Source organism: Corvus hawaiiensis, chromosome 6 (assembly GCF_020740725.1).
Source record: "Corvus hawaiiensis isolate bCorHaw1 chromosome 6, bCorHaw1.pri.cur, whole genome shotgun sequence".
Taxonomy (NCBI): Eukaryota; Metazoa; Chordata; class Aves; order Passeriformes; family Corvidae; genus Corvus; species Corvus hawaiiensis.
The window spans coordinates 40,220,565-40,234,899 of NC_063218.1; the positions used below are offsets into that span (position 1 = coordinate 40,220,565).

Here is a 14,335-nt window from a genome sequence, read left to right on the forward strand (position 1 = left end):
ACAGCCAGGCACCACTACTAATGAAACTTACTGTTATTAAAACTGCAAATGGGATCAGTGTCCAAAAGGTTTCCCTTAGCCGGTCTGAAGGAAATAACAAAGTCTAACCCATAGAGACCAAAGTGAAAAAAGAAAAAAAAAGCCAAACCAAACCAACAACAACAACAGCAACAAAACCCAAAAACCAACAAACAAACAAAAAACACAAAAAACCCACCAACAACAAAAAACCAACAACTAAAAAACCAAAAAACAACAAAAAAACCAAACCCAAACCCACAAGCAAACAAAACAAACAACACACACACTCACACAAAAACAAAATCAAAAAACCCAAAAGGAAAAACCAGAGAGATGCCAGAATGTAGTATTCAAAACTGGACTTTAAGGGCCTCTTGTAAATCAGTGCTCCAGATACTGATCAAGGCTAAGTTCTGGTTTATGGACATGGTTTAAACAACAAAAAGGAACCAGTGCACAACCTGTGGAAGGCTCCTACCAGCTTAGCTGACCAGCATTATGGAAGAGGTTTTTAAACACCAGTGACACTGTTTATGTGTGTAAAAACATAATCCTGTGCTTTCTCATTCTGCTTGAATATATCCACTTCCTTTCTAAATTCTGCTGAATTTCTGGCCTCAAAAATATTTGTATCAATGTATTCCATGATCTAATTGTATCTATTACTAAAAAATATCCCATATTTAAATTTATAGCCTATAACAAAATGCACAAAGTGGAAAACTGAACAAACTGGAGTTTTGAATGAGTTTCATTGTAGCACAAATAATTTTGGATAACATCATTTCATATGTTATGCTTATCCTCTTTAAGGCAATCTTACATTTTTTCAATCATTCTTCACGCTGGAGTGTCTCACTGTCTGCTCCCTAAACTATTCTTTCTGCTCATCTTTGAAATATTTATATCTAAGCCATATGCTTTTAAAGACAGAACAAAAGACAGAGGAGTGGTCCAGGCAATCTTATGTGGGATATTAATAGTTAAGTTATAACATCCTGTTTGCCCTTTTTAAATGTGGCTGTCCTTTAAATATATATTAAAGTTGAGTTGCCAATGCCTCAGCATTTTCTCCTAGTGAAATAAAGGCAGATCATATGCATGTACAAATGGTTAATTTAATTTCTGTTCTTTTGCATTTGTCATTAAAAACATAGACAACACTTGTAGTTGACTCCCAGAATTACATCCTGGGCTGGCATTTTTCTAATGGTGATGAAAGAAACTGCAAAGTAATTTGGGAATTTTAGCCACATCAGCTTCTGGGAAAGAGGAGCCCAGCAGGCTTGCTTCCAGCCACATGAAGAGCTCTGCCTCTCCTACATCCCTGGTCCAATGGCCATTCCCAGACAAGTTCCCAGCCAAGAACAGAAAGAGCCCTGTGACTCAGGACTTTTCTGCTCATTTCTACTTGAATCTACAGAAGGGACAATTCCTGATGCTCCCCATACCTCCCTCTCCTAAGCACAAGGGATGCAAAAATTCCATCTGTGGAATGGCATGGATAGAAGGACACAGCTTTAAAGTATCTTCTTAGTCACACTTTCAGTCCTTGCTCTCTGAGACAAGGCTGCTACACAGGCTATTCATTAACTTCATTAACCCAGGGAAGTGGTCGCATACCAAGCCTGGTGGAGTTCAAGAAGCATCTGAACAACGCTCTCAGGCACATGGTGTGATTCTTGGGTGTCCTGCACAGGGCCAGGAGCTGGACTCGATGATTCTGATGGGTCCCTTCCAACTCAGCATATTCTATGATTTTAACTTATTAAAATTCATCTTCAAATTAAGGCCTTTCTCCCACAGCTGAAGTCCTAAATAGCCCCTAGCAGTAGATACCTTCTGGTTTCCAACTTAAGTCTAATCAGAATGACTTTACCAGTGCCTTTCCTCTTGCTATTTCGGCTCTTTAGCCCGACTCGCTCTTGGCCATCTGAGGTGTCCCTCGGCCCTGGAGCAGCTGCCAGGGCATCGCTCACCGCGCCCTCCTCACAGCCCTTTCCTCACGGCCCTGCCAGCAGGCTCTTGGCAGAGACCCTTCCCCCAGGCTCCCTCCGCGCTCCCAGCCTTGTCCCAGCTCCTGAGGGGCGGGCGGCGGGGCTGCTGGGCGGCGGGGGCGGCTTTGGGCGCGGAACTGTGGCGGCGTGGGGCGTGTTCCCAGCCGGGGCGCGCGGCCGAGCAGCGCCGGGAGCGTCGGGCGCCTTGGAAACGGGCGGAAGCCGGGAAGGAGCGGCAGGAGGAGGATGCTGAGCCCCGAGCGGCTCTCGCTGCCCGGGCCCGAGTACCTGGGTGAGGAGCGGCGCGGCGGGGCGGGGAAGCTTCCTGAGGATTCTCTCCCCCTGATGTGCTGCGGCCCGGCATGGGGAGGGCTCGGCGGGGCCGGGGTGGCTGCGGCCCGGCCCGTCCTTCCCGGGGATTGCGGCGAGCGGCCCCAGGCTGGGCCGGGCTCAGGGGGGTCGCAGTGGCTTCCTGTCCGCCTTGGCTGGGCAGCGGGCAGCTCCGGGCGGTAACAGCGGGGCTGTAGGACGCGGAGGTGGGAGGGCTGCAGAGCCCTCCCGGGCGCAGGGAGCATCCCTCCGGTGCCCAGAGGTGTGGTCTCCGCGAGCAGCCGGCGGGAGCTGAGCTGCCGTCTCCTCCACTGTCCCCCTTGGCGATGCGAGTAGCAGCAAGCGGCGTCCAGCCTTTCTGTGATAGACTTCACCCATTACCAACCTGTTTTGCTCACAGATCTACGTGAGCATCCTTATTTTATGCTCGTTTCCCAACATATGGAAGGGGTGCTGCTCTTGTGTTGGGAGATGGTTCGAATGGTAGCTTTTGTTCTGAAACAAGGTAGCATTGGTAATATTTCCTACATAAAATGAAAATCTTTTAACCTGTGAAGCAGCTACCTCTTTGAAGACTACATCCTTTTAAGCTTGCTGTAAAGGCTTGATGTTCCAGGAAACTAAGGAGCAAAGTGATTTGGAGTTGATGTGTCAAATAAAAATAATTAGGATGGAATAAAGTCAATATGACTTCATTTAATTGCTCAAGAGGAGATGAATTACAAGTAGTAAGCATTTGGATTGTGTTCAAGAGAGTATTTGTGAAGTAAAACTCTTCAGCCATTATTTCCTAGGCCCAAGACCCTGTTCGGTAATAACTTCGGTTATAAAGATATACATGATTTTCTGTGGTTTTCTTGTACAAGGGAAGGTCAGAAATGGAATGGATTGGTTTGTGCTACTTGTTCCATCATGATTTTGCCATTTCTGTAGGTCAAAATGGAACAAGAGTATAGAAACACTGCTGTAAATTAAAACCTGTCTTGCAGGGGGTACTAGACTAAAAGAGTTTTGTTTAACCATTTAACCATTTAAAGGAGTGATCTAAGCCATCTTAGGGTAGAATCTCATTGTGCTGCTGCTGCTAGGGTGCTGTTGGGTGCTTTGTGCATACCTGCGTAACTGCAGTGCTATTCTGTGTCAAGGAAACTCAAGGCAGAAATAGGTTTGTTTACTGCTCTATTCAGGGTGATTCTCATGGGACTCGCTTTGCTGAAGTTCTTATTGCTGATTTCAGTTGTGGAGCTTTGGGTGTTTGAGAACAGTATCACAATGCCACGTAGACACACTAGACACACCCTTTGGGTTTGTGCTATTCTGTCACATCACCTCAGCATTTTCAACCTACATGCTAATAGAAAAGTTCATAACTTTTCTAGGGTTGCTCTAGGTTGAAACCTGCAAAATTTCTTTTCCTTAATGATCCAACTTGGTTTTAGGTTCTTGTAATTGTTTTTAATGAAATAGGCACTTTTAATTGTGTGAAACTTGTTGGTAAGGATTGAGTCACTCAAAAAAATCTAGGAAGCAGACTAAAAATATTTAAAGTGTAAGAATAAACCAGTTTTCTGTTGCACATCTGAAGGTAAGACGAGATTTCTTAGATGTACAAGATTGTTAGATGCAAGCAGCTTTACTAGCCACTTAAGTGAGCCTCCTTTTATCTCTGTTCCACATGCTGATTTGGAATTCCCTTTTCATTTTGTACAACTTTCTAAATTATTCTGACACTGGGGTCAGAAAAAACACGTGTGACTCTGTTAGGTTGAGGAATAACTTGCATAAGAGTCTGTTCTGTTCATCACTTAGTGTGACCTTCCCTTTAGATTGCAGTATCTGTTGTCTATTAGAGGGGGGAAGCATATTCTTATTAGCTGTAAATTTTACCAAAACCAATCTTTCTGTCTTCGTGAGACTTTGTAACTTACCAAACTGCTCATAGATCCTAAGAAATTTAGTGTGTATTAGCAGTAGGAAAGTGGTTAAAAACCAAACCGAGACAAAACAGCCCCCAACTCCCCCTCCTCCCACCCCAAATAAACACACATCCCCACAGGTTTTTCTAAGTTGCTTTTCCATTTTCTACATTGGCATTCTGAAATCACCATTATTCGGATTTGTTCTATTGTGCACCTCAAAGTCTTGCAAATACAGTTGTCTGAACTGGGGTTGTAAGGAGCTGTGATAAATTTCACTTCCTATAATTTCATTCTGAAATTGTGTTGCTCTAGGTTGCCACATAAGGTATTTTCTGAGTCTCACAGATCAGATGACCCTGCCTTTTCTGAGCTGGAATGGGTAACTGCCCCAAACTCTTTTTTCCCCTCTTCTTTTTCATTATCAAAACCAGGCCAACACATAAATTGAGCAGCCAAAATAACATAATGTGCTACTTGCTGTGTTATTCACCCCCCCCTTTTTTTTTCCCCTCTATTTGAGATAATTCTTCCAAATCCAGTTATAATGCTAAGAGGGAAATAAAAGCAGTTGTGAGTTAAAATAGAAATGAACAGGGAGAGAATAAAGTATTCACTTAAGATGAAAAATAATTGCAAAGCTTTGGTATACCAAAATTCCTGGAAAATAAAAATCAGGGCAACATGTCTCATGCCACAATGAGACAGTAAGTAGAAGAGAAGAGATGACCATTACTTAGTGAATAGGAGTGGAGATGAGGTCTGGAGAGTTGGCAGAAAGGCTACAGTAAAGATGATGCTGTTACAAGCAGGACATTATAAATAGTATTTTCACTGAATAAACAACGTTTATTGTTTGGGTATAGTGATGATAATGTGTTTCTCATTTGATGGATGAGACTGGAACTACAGTAGGCAAAATGAAGCATATTTGAGACACTTTTTCACGCCTTTCTCATTATGGTTTAATAACTGGTGATTGCTCAGTTATTTATAGCAGGCAGTGGAGCACTTAATGTATTGTTCTGCTCATGCAGCTGTCTCTGAAGCTTCATATTGTATTACTTCCCTGCTCCCCTTTCCTGTTATGGAGAAAAAGCAGTAGAGTACTGCAAATTTCCAAACTTCTCTTTTTCTTTGTATTTTCCTGCCTTCTACTACCCAACTCCAGGATGTTGTTTCTTGTCCTTCTTTGCCAATATAAGGCATGTTAGAACGCAAATACTCTGCTGGGGAAATGCCTTATCAGTAAAGCGTGGGCCTCTTAGTGCCAGAAACACGGTTATGTTTCCTCATTTCTCTCATAAAAGGTCTGGGGCTTAATGATGAGAAAGAATATACACGCTTTTACAAAACTGAGAAGCTCCCAACAGAGAACTTCAGTTGTGTAGAGAGACTGCTGGTGCCTGAGGCTTACTCTTCTTCTGAACAATCTTAAGAAATATTGATCTGGAAAGTACAATTGTTTCCTTTAACAGCACAATCACTGCATAGGCTACATTGTTATCCAGGCATCTCAGCTGACACTGATTCTTCTCTTAGTATAGATATTTGGTGAACTTCTGTGAAGCACTGTGGCTGAAAGAGCTCATGGTCTAGAAAAAGAGAAGAGAAGGCCTTTTTTGAAATTTTATTTCGTGCTCTGTTGTACAGATAGGAGAACTGTAGTGTAGAAGATGAATATAATATGTGAGAGTTTGCTTCTAGAAATGCTAATTTGAATCTTCTTAGACTCAGTCTAGTGCTTTGTCCAAAAGATGGAGGTTTCACTGCCAAGCTGCTGTTGTACAACAGGACTTCCACCTTAGCTTGAAAGGCACAGGTGAAATCTGATCCTGAATTAGGTCAAGTTCCAGAACTGGAGAATACAGTTCTTGCCTATGTCCCTCTGGGTACGAATAGGTAGGGAAACATTAGGTTACTTAATGCCTTTTAACAAACTGGAGTGACAATTATTTCTACAATGTTAATTATTACACTGCATAATTTTAGATTTAAACAAAAACTTCCAAAACCCCAACCAAACAAAAAAAGAAAAGATAACTCAACGATTTGCTTTGGTGATGGGGTGGTTTGTAACAGCTGTATGACACCTTGCAGGAGGCAGTCTGCTGGAAGGACTTGCACAATTAAGTCAGTCTGTGTGCACTAATATGCTCATTGTTTGAAACAAATTCTTAGCTGTGGTCAAGATTAAATTATAAACGGAAACGTTTCTTAAATTTTTTGTTGAAAGTGGTTTTGAAACTGTGAACATATGAAATACGCTATAGTTACGCTGTGTGACCCCTTGGCTTGTACTCCTGAGTAACAGCACGTGTCTCACATTGTGTGATACCTCCGATATGACAAGGTCTACTTGTACTTATATGTTCTGTCCTTCAAAAAAACATTTTGCTTTTGAGCGTTAATAGGAAATTACACTGTGAAGCTGTGCAAAGCTGGAAGGAACTATAACTGTACAGAGATGTAGCATTTAGGTTAATTGTTTTGTTCACTTACTTCTCTTTCCCAGGCCATTTCTTAGCAACATCTGAAGAGATTAAGCCCGTAATGATACCTGAAAAGATTAAAAAGAGCATCCTGAAAAAACATTAATGCTGGAAAAATTTCCAGAGTTGATGTGATTTTGTTCTTGCAGTTTGTATCCTTACGACTTCTCTTTTGTGTCATTATTGTTTTGGTAATGTTTGCATGAAATTGATTTTATGTTACTATAAATGTATCTTTCCAATGTGTGTAATATGGTAGTGTCCTTAGTTAAGCTCCAATTTAGAACAAATACTGAAAGAGTATTTAGCTATTACCTTATGCTCTCAGAGTATATGTTCTCATAGATTAAAAAATGCCAGAAATATTCCAGATACATTAAAGCTTGTTATGCTCTTGAGTTTCTGATAACTGAAATTAACCATAATGTTAATTGCATCAAGTAGTGTGTATTTTCAGCACTTCAGCTGAGGAGGAGGCAAATAAGTAAGAAAAACTGGTCTTATTATCCAGGAATTCCCACTCCTGTTTTTTCAGCATATTCAGTTATGCCAGGAATGACCCCAACTTAAAAACAACAACAGAAAAAAAGCCCTCTTGTGTGCATACAGAACAAATTGCTTTGATAGACAGCTCTTGTTTAAGAAGTCATGTCTCCTGAATAGTTAAGCTATAATATAACCAGATGATTTGATAATAATTTTTTAAGTAAAGACTTCTATAAGTAAGCTGCGGGTCTGTTCTGCTGCTTCTTCAGACTATGTGATACATTTTTTACTATCTGATACCAATTTATTCCAATCATACTCTTTCTTCAGGTCATTTGGTGGTACACTTTGTTTTTAAGTTGCAGCATCTGCTTTGATTTTTATTGCATCTTCTGGTCATCACATATTTGCTATTTCAGGTATGACAGGCATTCACTTCTCAGTAGATGTGCTGGTATACTAATCTTCAGGTTTCTCTGCCTCTGGAAGACTCAGTCTTGTTGGAAAAGGAAGCTTGTCACTGTAGCATTAGGCAGTTGTATCTAAGATGTAAAACTAGGAAGCTATTGAGCAAAACCAGTATGGCTAACGTGATTGGGTTGCCAATAAGTCCTGAAGTAAGTATTACCTAATTGATGCAAACAGTACTGTGGCACTTCCAAGATCTTAATCCTCTCCATTCTATTTGGATAATAAAACCATTACATATACACAGTATCATGACTTAAAGGTGACATCTATTTCCTTCCTTCCTCCTGAATTTCTGGCTCTAAGAATTTCGGTGCATATATTCTGTTTCGTGCAGTGATATTATTTGCATTAAATTTTCTTTCAAGACTTTTCAAATATCCATGCTTGTTCTTACAACATTTGTAATCAAACCTACAAAGTAGTGGATTGTTCTCATCCGAAGATTGAAACAAGTAACTTGGTGGCTTATAAAAAGACTATTTTTACTATTTTAAATACATATGCAAAATTATTTGGTGTGGTTATGACTAAATGGAATTAGTTGTGATTGTCTAATCCATTGTAGAGAAATCCATCGAGATTGTGGATTGACTGTGGTTGTAATCCTCATTATGCCTTGTACTTGTAAGCTGAAGATTTTTATGACTTGGTCTGGCCATGCTTGAATTAAACAGCCACTGCTCAGCCCTGAATTTGGTTCTGAGCCAAAATTGCATTCATTCCAAAATTCATTTTAAACACTGGGCATGTGTGTGCTGGTGGGGTGTGAGCATGTGAGTATCAGAGGCTGTTCTCTTAAGTGCTACAGGAGGCAGCTTTGGAGGAGCTGTACATGTTGCTACTGATTGGACAGGGGCTCCAAGTGTAGCATCATTGCTAGTGGTTTAGTGATAAGAATGAAGAGACTGTGCGCAAAGGTATTTACTTAACATCAGGTTATGAGCTGCCTGAAAAATCCTCTTAGTCTGTCAGATTCCTTTGTGAAAGCTCACTGTTAGTTTTAAAATCTGACAGCAAAGAGTGTGGCACCTACCAAATGAGTGTGGCAGGCACGCTGGCTTCCTATTTGGGATAGTTGCCTGGGATTTCAGAGTCGAGTTTACAGAACATGGGTTGCATTGGAAAGTTCTGTACGAGTTGGGAACTTCTGTTACAATAAGCCTGAAACAAACAGATGCTGAGGATGATGTCCTGATGTAACACCTCCTGTATGGAAACTGCACTATACTGGAGTTCTGTCAGGAAGAAAATTATAGTAGAGACAGCAAGCTGTAATAGCACAGTGGCATGAATATTTGGGCTTTACATTCTGATTTGGACTTGCTGCCTTACTATTGCAAAGTGGGCCTCAAAAATATGAGTAACATGTATACCAGTACATCATTATCCCTGAATTTTCAAAAACTATTAAAATGTATGAATCATCTCATTTATTTTGCCTAGAACCCCACAGATTTTTGATTATGCTTGCATAAACAGTTAATGTTCCGGTATGGTTCCAGTGTTTGTTATGGGAAGTACCATTTGTATAAATTAAGGAACTACTCTTTTGCTCTAACCAGACTCCTGGCACTTTATTTTGCCTCTCTGGCCTGCTAAAACCTGCCTGCAAATTAGATTTTGTTCTATGACTTTTCTGTATAGTATAACGTTAGCTGGGTTATAAAACATATTACTTGCATTGTTCCATGGAACTGGGCAGTCAGTGAACAGGAAGCCAGAGCTGGAATTTGTTTTGGCAGTGTGAACTGCGCTACCTGGAAAAGAGCACAGCAGCCAAAGGGACAGAGAGGGGGACTACTCAAGGAGATTTCAAGTGCTATTTTCTTTTAGCTTCTCTGCTCACAGATTTCTTTCCTTCCCCACACCTCTACCCACTCTTCTGGGAAATAGGGAGAGATGCTCTTTGCCAGGATCCTTAGGCTGTGCCACAAAAAGCTTAACAGAAATACCCTTTTACAAGCAATTGTATTCAATAGTGACCCATATATTTTTGTGTACATTTTGAAATGTCATACAAATGTCTAAAATTCTATGTTGAAAGTTAATTTATTTTCCAGGAGCAGATTCAAAGGTATTTATTATAGAGTCAGCCACATTGTGCTGTGTACCACTGTGGGATCATGCCTGTCTATTCACAAAGGCTTTTAGGGGAGGTTTATAACTCGAAAAAAGGCAAAATAATGCAATGTTGTTCATTGATAGGGACTATTCCATGAAAGGCGTGTATACTTCCCCACAAAGTTTTGAGAATGGTTTTGCAGTTGAGCAGTTTATTGCAGGCTGAGGTGAGTGGAAGCCTGTCTGCTAGTACCATTTCCTGGCTTAATCTGCTGCTGCTGACACCTCAAGAGGGGCCTGGGGAGACGATTGCTGAGTGTAAGATGGTCTGCTTCAGGAGGAGGGAGGAAGGATGGGCTGAAGTAAAGCTACCCAGTTGTTGCTATCTTGAGCCTATGACTGAGCTGCACAGACTCATTCTTCCCTCAGGGGACACAGGTGCGCAGAGCTATTTTTCTTTAATCACTCACATAAATTAAATTTATTCCTTTGCATTAAAATAATTAAATAAAGCTACGCCCTATATCTTTTAGTGCCAGATAGTATCTTTAAACCTTTGGCTCACCATTTTGCTATCAGCTGCAAGGTATTTTCCAGGGTATGCTTAACCAATTTTACCATTGTCCTGAAAAGTGTTCTAGGCAGAGAAATCCCCTGATAGCAATCAATATTCATGCATACTTTTAATCACTGTATCCACTGGGAATAATCATTTCCGGGCCTCTCTTGAAGTCCACCTGCCCCACACTAAGATAAAAGGGCCTCCCATGCTGTGTATCAAGTGGTACAGGCTTGATGCTTACCAGAATATTAAACACAAATTAAAATGGTTTGAAGAATATTGATGTGGGTCTGAGGTTGGCCAGTTGCTGGTGAGGGGGTGATTCTGCCAAGTCTGGAGCAGATTGGCAAGGAGCAAGAACAGCCCTTGCCTTTCCTATATTCCCTAAGGGTTTTCTCCTGCTCTTTTTAGGACACGACACTACTTGCAAAGGTGCAGTAGGATACGTGTTTAGGATGGAGGTGTGTGCTTTGGGAACAAGGTTTGTGTGCTTTCCAGGTTAGGAATGATTTTCCTGGGTTCGTTGTAACTTGTCTTCTGATTGTTGAACTGTAGATTTGGAAAGTCTACTGCTTGATAGCTGGCATATCACCTCAGACTCGGCTCTTTGTTGCTCCACCTTGGTTTCTAGCCAAAAACATCAAAGGGGCTCAGTGGTAAATCTGTGCTGCTTCCTCCCTGGCAAATGCTTGTTTGGTACAGCCTGCTCCCTGTAGAAGCAGCAGAACAGTTTGTGTTGCACCAAACTGTCTTTACTCAGGGGTCTTATAAGTGAGCGTCATTCTGTGGTGGGGTACTGGCAGATCCCCCATTTCTGAAATTCTGCCGTGTTTGGCCTCGGTAGTTATTGGAGACTGGCTGTTGAGCAATATAAATCTCTCTCGGCTTTGAGACCTGTTCTCCACCTGCCACAGTCACTGATGCTTGTTTGGAAACAGATGTACTTTTATTTGCACCTTCAGGAAGAAACCTTTACAGTGATGCCATGATGACTTTTTGCCTTTTCTTTTATACCCCTTTTATACACCTTTTAATAGCTTTTGTATTCTTAGTGTTTTTTAGCCTACATTCTTAGACTTATTTGTCAAGCTAGGAGACTAAACATCTTAAAAGCCTCGTAGTTAGGGATCAGAAAGCCCCAGACACCAAGGTCCTCTTCAGAACACATTTTGTAAACTAAGATAGAACCATCCAGGGGGGGAAGGTTCCTTGGGGAGAGGGGCTCACTCAAGCCTCTCATTGGGGAATTTTTGATAGATATGCTAATTAGTAAGACCTATAATGTTATACCCAATCTATTGATAGTGTGTGTGCATTGCAGTATGCATTTCGGTGCATTCCACTTGGACATGTGCTCCTAAGGATCCTTAAAATAAATACTGAGGTAAAATCCCTTTTTCCCTTCTAACCGTGTTTGAGTCTTGATTTTAAGACCAGGAAAAGGCATCAACAGAACAACCTTAGGACTACGTGGCTTTAGTATAGAGGGAAGGGCAAGGAACACCTAAAGCTCTGCAACAACCCCCTTGAAAAGGCATTGACCACCTGTGTAGGAAAGATGGCTGTGACTCAGAACAGGGATCAGGAACTCCTCTTGAGTAAGCATTTTCCAGTGAAACTGCCTCACAACTCCTTATCTTCCTTCAATACCAAAATCTCAGGGGGATTCTAAAAAAGAGTCTCTACTGTCAATGACTAACTCTGTGTAGCCAGGAAGGAAAGCAGGATTTAGGTGATGAATTTTACTATCCATATCTGGGAGAAAGAAACCTCTACTGTCTAACTGAGGAAGCAAATGCTTGATGTCTTGTGTGAGGCACACAGCTGGGCTTGTCTGGCTCTGGGCTTTGTGGTCCCCTTATAATCTAACTTCTGTCTCTTACTGTCTTTTCTTTGCAGCTCAGCGACATGTCCTCACATACATGGAGGATGCAGTGAGCCAGCTGCTGGAGAACAGAGAAGATATTAGTCAGTATGGCATTGCCAGGTTCTTCACTGAATAGTAAGTACATCAGGATGCTGCCAATAGGGCCAGCCTGAGGGGAGCTTTTGGAAACAGACAGGATACATGGAGAATGGAGCTGGACATGTGCTGGTTATGTTGTGAATGCTGGATTTTACTGCGTTAGCCAAGGGCTGCCTGAGCATGTTTTGGAAATGTACATGGGTTTTGTACACTTCAGTACCTCTCGTATTACAAACATTTGTGTGAAGCAGTCGCTCTGGGGAGCAGAGATTTTTAAAACATGGAAAACCAAATTCTGCTTGTCTTAGGACTGTTAGTATCAAACTGCTTAAGAGATACTGAAGCAAACTGCTTCAGGGACTGCTTCTGGTTTCAGCAGCACTCATTCTTCCTTTTTCTGAGTATGAATTTGAATTGTTTGTCTGCTTGTGTGATTGTTGTCCTGTTGAATGCTTTAACTGGATGCCTCTTCTTGCCTTAAAACCTGTATAAGTCCTTAAATACTGGACAAGAGCACAATCTCTTCTTACTAATTTTCAAAAAAATTCTTGAGGGAAAATTTGTGCTTTCTGTCCACGGAAAGTAATACTGACATTAGTCAGCTGAACAAATAGGTGGTAAACAAGAGCTTAAGAAAGATAAAGAGCATGATTACAATAATCTCCACCCAGCAACAGGATTTCTTTACCAGTGTTGAAGGCAAGGTGGCTTTGAAATACCCAGCTGAAATTGTCATTCAAGCATCTCTGCAGATTAGGTTTAGTTTGCATCTAATTTCAAACTGACACTTCTGTGCCTTTTCGAAACTTCTGATCATATATACTTCAAAAATTAAATGGTGAGCAAGAGGTCATTCATGCAGTGAAACTGTTCAAAATGCTTCTCCATAGTATTTCTTTGTCTTGACATGACACCTTGACCATTTTCTTTTCACTTCCTGTTCCTCTTCTAACTTTGAAAGAATAAATAGCGATTCAAGATCATTATAATGAACCAAACCGTCACCATAGAGCAAAACCCTCCGATTGACTTAGGTGCTGGAGGTCTTGTTTTTCCCATTTATTTTCAGAGATAATAACCATTTTACAGCAGTTTTTGTTCACAGTGAGTGTTTTGTGGAGTTTCTGGTTTCATGAAAGACAGGAAAAGGCTGCATGTTCATTCATTCTGTAATACAGAACTACTAGTTCTCTTTTTTTCTATTAATTTTTTTCTTTTATAATATATCTGGAGTTTAGCAGATGAAATGGTAGCAAAGCACCAACAAGCTTAGTAATTTTGAGAGCTGTGAAGATTTGAAATGTGGGATTCTTCATTTGAAATGGAGAATAAATGATAGCCAATATGGGTGTAGAATGCAAAGTTTCATACTATGAAAATGTCATATGTTCTGGCTCTCAGGGCTTAGTGGTGAGCCCTCACTGCCCAAAAGATTTCTGTTTATCCACTCAACTATCAACATTTGTTCTGGCTGTGCTTTGTCTCTCCCAAGCAAATAAACTTGATCTTTAATCTCAGCATCTTCAAACTCAAAGATAACTCGTGAGATTCCAGAAGGTTTGTGGGCACTCTCCCACTGTTTTCCTTAATCCATGTTTTTCTGAGGGGGAGGATTGGAATGTGCATGTTTTGAAGTATGCTGCAGTGATTTGAGATGAAGAGACTTGGTATTAGGATGTCCAGTTTTTAAAATTGTCCTTTCTCTATTTAAGCTCACTTAAAATTAGAGACCAAGCACTGGGTTTAAAAAGCTAGCAGGTGGGCCCAAACAAGTAACTTTTTTTTTTTAAAGTGTTTGTGGAGTAAAAGAATGACTTCTGTAACTTTTCAGAAATTGAAATTAGTCTGTCAAGGACAGGTTTTAGATATTGTCCAAACTCTTCTCAGAGGGCATACTTTTTAAATTCAGTGGTGTTCCATGGACCTCTCCGCTGGATTCACTGCTGAAGAGCAACCTGATGTCATTTCCATCATGCATTGCAATGCCCCACTTTACCACGAGTCAATTCAAGTCTTTGAGGCAGTTACAACAA

The 14,335-nt window shown here is 41.0% G+C and overlaps 1 protein-coding gene across 3 annotated transcripts in view; it reads left to right on the top strand.

Moving 5' to 3' along the window:
* The first annotated feature begins 2,179 nt into the window (after positions 1 to 2,179).
* The window catches only part of CSTPP1 (centriolar satellite-associated tubulin polyglutamylase complex regulator 1), an 81,670-nt gene continuing 69,514 nt past the window's right edge, over positions 2,180 to 14,335 (top strand). For all 3 annotated transcript variants that reach the window (XM_048308321.1, XM_048308322.1, XM_048308323.1), the window contains exons 1-2: positions 2,180 to 2,310; positions 12,236 to 12,338. In XM_048308321.1, the coding sequence (XP_048164278.1) occupies positions 2,265 to 2,310; positions 12,236 to 12,338 (149 nt within the window). In that variant the 5' untranslated portion in view covers positions 2,180 to 2,264. The remainder of the gene's footprint in view (positions 2,311 to 12,235; positions 12,339 to 14,335) is intronic.